The sequence below is a fragment of the Aplysia californica genome, unplaced genomic scaffold (genome assembly GCF_000002075.1).
Source record: "Aplysia californica isolate F4 #8 unplaced genomic scaffold, AplCal3.0 scaffold00292, whole genome shotgun sequence".
Lineage (NCBI taxonomy): Eukaryota > Metazoa > Mollusca > Gastropoda > Aplysiida > Aplysiidae > Aplysia > Aplysia californica.
In genome coordinates, this window is record NW_004797562.1 from 599,312 (window position 1) to 607,734 (window position 8,423).

The window sequence follows — 8,423 nt, forward strand, 5'->3', positions numbered from 1 at the left end:
CCCCCCCCAAACCTCATCAGAAAAGGCTCTTGAGAAGATACCGTAATTGAAAAAAGCAACATTTTACTGCCCGTTGGCTCGGCACTTTTAAGTCTGGTTAAAAAAACATTTCTGTGTAGATTTTACTGGAAAACAGCATTATCAAAGGAACAAAAAACGTACATTTTCTGTGTCCAAGGTCACTCGAGCTTTGGAAGTCACAAAATTTTCTCATTAATTTTACCTCTGGCACCAGATGATCCCCCATTCTCTTCAACCGTAAATGTCTCGATTTCTATTCAAGATAGATGGATATTGTTTTCATAAAAAGTAAGATGGTGATGAAGACGATGATGATTCCTTTTTGCTTGTTTTTTAAAACTATTTTCAGCACTGTCAATCAAGTTTGCAGCGATGTCGTATGACAACTTTTTGTGAAAACTGTGAAGTGGCTTACCTCGGTTGTTTTAGTAAGTTCATTGATTTTCTTTTTTTTCTCTAGTAGTTGCCATGCGTTGGCTGTGATAAACTAGATTAAATGTGTTAATATATTGGCAATCAAAAGAAAGGCACCACCTTTTGATTGGATACGAGTATAAAATCTAGTATTTGGAGTATTTTCGCTTTATTTTCCACGTTGGTAGCAATCTGAAAAGTTGGAGGGACAAAGGCACCCGGGATGACTAAGGTATGTTACTGGAAAATGTTATGATGATTTCAAGGTTTTTTCTTTCGATGTCAAAGGTGATTTTAAGTACTTTTGAAATGCATTACCCAAAAGAGGAATCAATGTGGGGTGTATTTATATAAAAATAGCTAAGCGGGAACATTTTTGGTGGTCCTCAGGCTTATTTTAAAATTGGCTACTACCTGCATTTGAAATCGACCTGTGCAAGATTCCTTCAAACTTTGGTGAGAACCTCCTAATCTATTACGCCGAAAAGTTTTAAAGTATACATTTGGCTCTTGGATAGTCAGATGAACCAGATAATTCGTGTATTTGGAAGAAAATATGAAATAAGATACGGTTTTGACAGTGCATCCTCAGTCACCCCGGTGTCCATTGATGTGGTTGGGGTGACTATGACACCCTGCCCTGGTGCCTCTATCTGGACTCCAAAAGTGATATTTTCAGAGTGCTCCAAAACCAACAATCCATCATAATGGCGGTCCTGCCTTCAAAACGACCCAATCCCGGAATGCTTCCTTTTTTTTTAAAGGGACACTGAATGGTCCCTTATTTTAAACCCAACCCAACCCAACTTTCGACTTCAACTACAACAAATTCCCGGAAACGCTTCAAGAAATGTGTCACAAATACATAACAAAAACATCTCCAAAACACCGGAAGAACTAAATCTGGTTCTCTGGGGAGTGTAATCATGCAGTATCGAAAAAGAAGGTTGTCTATCGGAGAGCCGTTTACAACACCTATAGAAAACAAAATTAATTATTTACAAGCGCAAGCTGAGGCACGTACATGCCGTAGGGAGAGCAAAAAACAATCCTTTCGAAATACATATCCAAAATCAACAATAAGACACCACTCAGAAAAGTATTCAAAATAGCTTTAAAAAAATATAATTTAATGGATAGACGCAGACATGTTTAAAGGCCGGATGGCACCAGAGCAGAAACACAAATAGACATTGCAAATACAAAAGCTACATATCTCTCTCTCTCTCTCTCTCTCTCTCTCTCTCTCTCTCTCTCTCTCTCTCTCTCTCTCTCTCTCTCTCGCTCTCTCGCTCTCTCTCTCCCCCCTCTCTCTCTGTCTCTGTCTCTGTCTGTCTGTCTGTCTGTCTGTCTGTCTGTCTGTCTGTCTGTCTGTCTGTCTGTCTGTCTGTCTGTCTGTCTGTCTGTCTGTCTGTCTCTCTCTCTCTCTCTCTCTCTCTCTCTCTCTCTCTCTCTCTCTCTCCAAACTTTCATCTGAAACAAACAACAACACCACCTTCCAAAACATCAAAAGTAACAGGAAACAACAACACCTAAACTTCCTCTCAAGCAACAAAGAAATCCACAACGCGGACTTCACACTAAACGAATTAACATCATACATCTCGGACCTGGGAAATACAGCCCGCGTTCGAATGACATCCATAATCAGATCATTAGACATTCACCCACAGAAACACTCACACTAATGACATGTGGCGATTGCACATTTTTTCGGAGTCTTGGCGACTTACTACTGCCATCCCAATTCTCAAACCAAACAAAGACCACTCACAAACAGCCAACAACCGACCAATCGCCTTAACGAGCTATCTGGGCAAACGAAGAAAACAACCGACGACTCATGTGGTTTCTGGAGACGACTGGCTCGCTGAGCGGTCTCCAGAGCGGATTCGGAAAAATTCGATCCACTCTGGATCACCTGATACACCTGGAGACTTTTATACACGAGACCTTTGTCGAAGGAGACCACATGATCGCCATCTTTTTTTACCTAGAGAAAGCCTTCAACACAGCCTGGAAGTAATGCATAAATCTTAGACACCTGCACGCTCCCGGCCTACGAAGTCACCTCACTGCCTTCAATGGAAATGTCCTCAAAAATCGTTCCTTCCAGGTTCATGTCGGATTCTCCCTTTCAGATCCCCACCACGGGAGGAAGGTGCCTTCCCAGGAAAGCATCCTTTCTGCTCTCCTGTTTGAAATTAAAAAATAAATTCCATAGTTCAGACCCTCCAACTTGACATACACAGCAGGTTATACATTGATGACTTCCTCACCTGCTGCCGTTCCAAAAATCCTAAACGAAGATCTATGGAAAGGCAACGCTGCAAACACAGCTGTTTAAACTTGAAAAATGGGCAAATCAAATAAATATTTCAAGTTTTCTCCAGTACACGTGTGCTGCAGTCGGATTTGACACTATACGGGGAAAAGATTCCCGTCCAGGACCAAGCTCGTTTCCTCGGAATTATACATGTATTTGACTTTAAAAAATTACATTCATTCCACACATAAAAGACTGTTCTATGATGTACCAAAAAGCCTTAAACGCTTTAAAAAGTTTTCTCATCCGGAGTGGGACGGGAACTCAAAACACCTTTTCCCATCTTTACTGTTCCATTGTCCGATCCAGGCTTGACTACGGATATCAGGTTTGTGGATTGGAAAACCCCACTTCTTAAAAATGCCATACCCAGTACAAAACCAAGGACTTTGCCTCGCCCTGGGGTGGGGGGGTCCGCACTTCCCAAGTGGAGAACCTCCAGGCCTAAACAAACATCACCAATGACATTCGGACGTTCATAACTCTCACTACAGTACACAGTCAAACAGAGTTCAACGCCAGAAAATCCAGCTCACGACTGCATCTTTAAAACACACCCGTACACAATAAACTAATTCAAGAACAATGACAAACTAATCAAACCTTTCGGTTTCAGAGTCCTTAAAACCTCAAAAACTCAGACTTTTCCAAAAAGGACAGAAAAATTCTTTTCCAGGACCTCCCTCCGCGGAAACTCACAATGGCAAAAGTGAACTTACAACTCAGCACTCACAACAAAGCAAGCACAAACATTAAAATATTTAAAGCTGCATATAAAAACCCAAATTTTACCAAAACCAATGGGGAGCTAATCTTTAAAGATGGCTCTAAATCGGATTCCGCAGTGGGCGCCGCTGCTCTGTCCACAAACAGTACACACCAGAGGGGAAAGACTCCATTCCAAAGCCTCCATTTATTTCTCTGCAGGGGCCTTTACCATTGACATGGCATTGGACTCTCCTAAAACATCTTTCCTTATCCTGTCTGTCTACCTGTCCTGCATCACCTCACTCACTAATGACACACTCATGCACCCAAAAATAATTAAGTTACAACGAAAAATGCACACTCAAAAGGAGCAAGGAAAAAGTATAATACTTGCATGGCTCCCAATCCAAGTGGACATCCGTGGAAACAAGCAGGTGGCTCTCTTGGCAAAGGAATCTCTGTCCTTTCTGTTGGGATCCACGAAGAACACTCTCCCACAGACTTACAATAAAAACAAAGTTAAAAAATTACACCTCCTGTCTGTGGGAGACACATTGGAGTAAACAAATCAACAACAAACTCTGCAACAACATGCCCAAACTGGGTCCACGAAACCTTCGGACCTTTCCAGAAGAGCCTAAGTCATGTTTACCCGATTGCGTATTGGACACACCTACCTGACACATAACTATCTCTTGCAGGGAGGTGAGAAACCGTTCTGTGTCGGATGCAACACAGATTTCACCATTAGAAACAACTCAATAGACGGTCCGAACTTTGGAAAAGAAAGTATTTCAATATACAAAAGTGAAGGATCTGTTTTTCCACCGTTGATCCCTATATAATTCTCGATTTTGTTACAGCCATTGGCCTTTGTACAAAAAGTAATAATATACTGTTATTATTATATTAGGTCAATTATTTATTTTTTTTGGTCTCAGATTTTTACTTGAATTTTTTCGCATTTTAATGTAATCATTGACCACATGTTCATCTGATCATTGACTAAATTGAAGCCGTGCTAAGAACTGTCATGAATGCAACCAACTTGTGTTTCGCGCGCTTACATGACCTTTTGCAGTTGCGAGCTCTATAAAACTCTTACTAAACTAAACTAAGCAAACCTTCAAAACAATTAAATTCATAATCAGTGTATCAGTATGAAGAAAATCAACGGATATGTTCGAAAAAAATCAGATTTTTAAAAAAGATAAACCAAATTAAAGTAAACGTAAAAATTTACAACTCATAATGTGCATTTTGAAATGAAAACCAATTAATATAATATATTATATAATATTATTATACCATTGACAATGTCAAATAAACCCAAATCACCTAAGCCTAAGTGTTGACTATTTCTCTCGTGGCAAGCTTAAATTTTAATCAGCTACTGGAAATTTTGAATATCTCCGTGACATGTTTTTGGATAGATTGACTGTTCGATAGTTTGTGGGTTGTTTCTGTAGATTCTGTCTGTCAAAAATTGAACAAAACGAAATAATTGAGGATGTTGAAATCGGGGGGAATGCCGTTACTATCCATAGTGAGCTTTCGGCTTATAAAGTGTTCCCCAATCCTTTGTTACAAGCATGCGTTGTCTTCTGTTTGTTTATAGGGTGTGGCCCCATTCTTCTGGATTCAGGCCTCTCCAACAACTTTCTCCTCCCCAAATGTTTCTTAAACTTTCTCAACAAGGTGAAATATTTCCATCTGATGTGAGGGTCATGGTTTTACAGTCCTCGTCGTTAAACCAGAATGGACCGATGATAACGCCCTTGTAGCTGGATGCTTTTGAGAAGTAAAATATTGCATTTTACCCAATTTTAGTTGAAATTTCTAAAGCATGATTTCTAGAACACGTTGATTGATTTTCTTCATTTTGCAAAATTTCAAATTTAATGTCCTTTTCGTTGAATTATATTTTCTTGAAGTTTTATTGAAACTGGTGCAAAGATGGTCGAGTTATAAGCCTTTAAATGTAGCATCCTTTTTTAACACACTATCTTAGACGCTGTCAAAACAGGCTTACCCGCCTCTATTACGAAACAGCTTACAAGGACCTGTTTCTTTTTCTTTACCTCAAATTTGCTTTCCTTTGAAATGTCTAAAGTGATGCGTAAAAGGCGGTTTCATCTTTTTAAAAAATAATTTGTAAAAATCAACCCCAGTCGATACAGGTCAAAACAATTGAAAAAGAATTAGAGCTTATAAAAGCCCTCTGTGGCTGCTCCTGCTGCTGTTACAGCTGTTGTTGTTATTTCATTGCTGTTGTTCTTGCTGAGGTGTCACAGTGTTATGTTAATACATCTTTTGAGACCTTTTGAGTCTTTGTTTGGAAAGGGTATACGATTATAATGAACTATGCAGCTTCCTAATATTTTTTTTAATGTTGTTTGCTGTAACATGTTATTTGATTGTAAAACACATCTTTCTCTGGAATAACATAATATAAAAACAGCTTTATTTTTAGTTATTAATTCTTCAGTGACAGCAATGACACTGTCGTAGGCTGTCTTTTGGAAAGAGTCTTCACCGTTTCATGTAGAAAACGTGTTTCCGATGTCGTTTTGAGGAAGTTATTTTATAGAATATCTCTGTTAACCGCGGTCAGCCCTTACAGCAAATGTGAACAGCCGACATGGTTAATCACCTAAACGTTTGCGATGGGGATGTAAAACATTTGCGATCATTGAAAACCACCCACAGACTTCGTAGAATAAAACGGTTACCATCATTTTCAACCAATCACAGACGTGGTAGAGCAAAACATCTACATTCATTTTCAACAAACCACAAACTTGATATAGTAAAACATCTGCAACCATTTTCAACCAATCACAGACGTGGCAGAACTTGAACCAATCTACGAAACGGGCTTTAATGACAGTTTCTGTGGTCCGGCCCTGGCCATGATCTACGACCGACTTCTTGACAACTTGACGGTGGTCCCGGAGCCTCTTCGCTGCTCCAACACGTCCACATGTCCCAGTGTGGCGGACTGCACGCCAGACCCCGCCCATGACACCACCTCATACTGCTGCGCCAGGGAAGAGGGTAAGTCATCTTTTTACTCAGAGCACTTTGACAATCGGATTGATTTGTTTCAGTCATGGCCAGCCTGATTTTCCTTCATGGAGTAGCAAAGGTTACAATTCGACTAGCGAACTTGAAAAACAAACGTGTTTAGCATGGGCTCTGGTACAAACAGGCAAGCAGACTGACAGACAGACAGACAGACAGACAGACAGACAGACAGACAGACAGACAGACAGACAGACAGACAGACAGACAGACAGACAGACATATATATATATTTATATATATATATATATATATATATATATATATAGAGAGAGAGAGAGAGAGAGAGAGAGAGAGAGAGAGAGAGAGAGAGGGAGAGAGAGAGAGAGAGAGAGAGAGAGAGAGAGAGAGAGAGAGAGAGAGAGAGAGAGGGGGGGGGGCAGAGAAGGGAAAAGGGTGGAAATATATGACATTTGTTGATTTCTTTTGTTGTCCCTTTGGATTGATTATAAATAAGCACGGCCTTATGGAAACTCTCATTATCATAAGCTTTAAAGAGAATGTAAACCTTTTACTACCACCATATCGACACAGCTTTACTTATAATACGCCTTTATCACTACCTACATATACGAAGTTTTAATAAATCCGCATAGTATACTCGTAAATCAATATGCTACTGTCTAATGTTTAAAGGATGTAATCGTCTATTTTTAAGGCACCACCACAGCCGGTCCCGAAGTAACAACGTTGGAATAAGACAGACGACGTTCGGATACGTATGAACAAGGTTCATCATTCATAGACATAAAGTTTGACTTTGAAATTCAGATGTTTTCTTCAAGTGGAACTGCGTATGACGTGTCTCGGCGCAGAACGAGAAAACGACAAAAGACAAAGACAATTAGAATCAATATGATGTGAAAGTAGAAAATATCTGCATATCTAAGTCTAGTGAATTTTTTTTAATTAAATGATGCATAGTTTAGATTATTCTATAAACAATAATTTTGTATACAGTCCTTACCAAAATGCTTCATTAAGCTATCGTTAAGTTTGTGTGTATGGAATAAACCTCTTTCTCAAATTTTATTGTTGTATTTTGAATAAATCTTTTAAATAAAATGTTTTCTTTTGAAAAAAGTTAGGTTTTAAACTTAAATTTAAAATACACAAACACAACAAATAAATAAACAAACCTTTGTTAACTATGATTTTAAAGGTTTTACGGCCCCCAATCAACACAATTTAGATCATTTAGGAGGCGGGATTCGACCAGTTAGGGCCGAATTTGAATGAAAGAGATACAACGTCCCATCAGAAAGACAGTGATGCCAGGATGCAAATTCTTCCCCCAGCACAGGAATCAAACCCGGGTTTTCTGCAGGTTTGTTAAACCACCGATGCTTCTAAACAAAAGTGAAATGCTGTGATTTCACCTATCGGAAATTGTTTTTTTCTAAGATAGAAAATAAACCCAAGAAAAGGAGAATAAAACCAAACAACATCAAGCTTATATACACAACCACACGATAAATCATTTATTATCTGAACACAATTGGTGTACAGAGCACAACAATGGCTCTGTATTTATCATTCTTAAATACAGTGGGGATGTTCGTTGTTTGAATCCCAAAGTACCTACGTAAACTGACGCTTTTGAACAATTTTCCAGACCATCTATTCACCCATTTAACAATGTCCTTTCAGTGAAAGACAGTACATTAGGGTTAAATAACCCATCAGTTAAATAAATAACATGCTACACTACCACCCTAACACAAGCATGTACAGAATAAAAATGATAATGATAATAATAATAATAATAATCTTACTACTAATGGAACTAAGGCCAAATTTTGCGAACAGTATATTCTCAGAAACAATGGAATGAAAAAATATGAAACTATGCCAGTACCCATAACTTGAA

The 8,423-nt window shown here is 38.8% G+C and overlaps 1 protein-coding gene across 1 annotated transcript in view; it reads left to right on the top strand.

Annotated features, from left to right (window-relative positions):
• Positions 1-7,585, top strand: part of LOC101852332 — a 19,002-nt gene extending 11,417 nt beyond the window's left edge. Inside the window, exons 3-5 of the mRNA XM_005101636.3 lie at positions 371-449; positions 6,314-6,526; positions 7,212-7,585. Of these exons, the coding sequence (XP_005101693.1) occupies positions 371-449; positions 6,314-6,526; positions 7,212-7,252 (333 nt within the window). The 3' untranslated portion in view covers positions 7,253-7,585. The remainder of the gene's footprint in view (positions 1-370; positions 450-6,313; positions 6,527-7,211) is intronic.
• Positions 7,586-8,423: the final 838 nt, after the last annotated feature.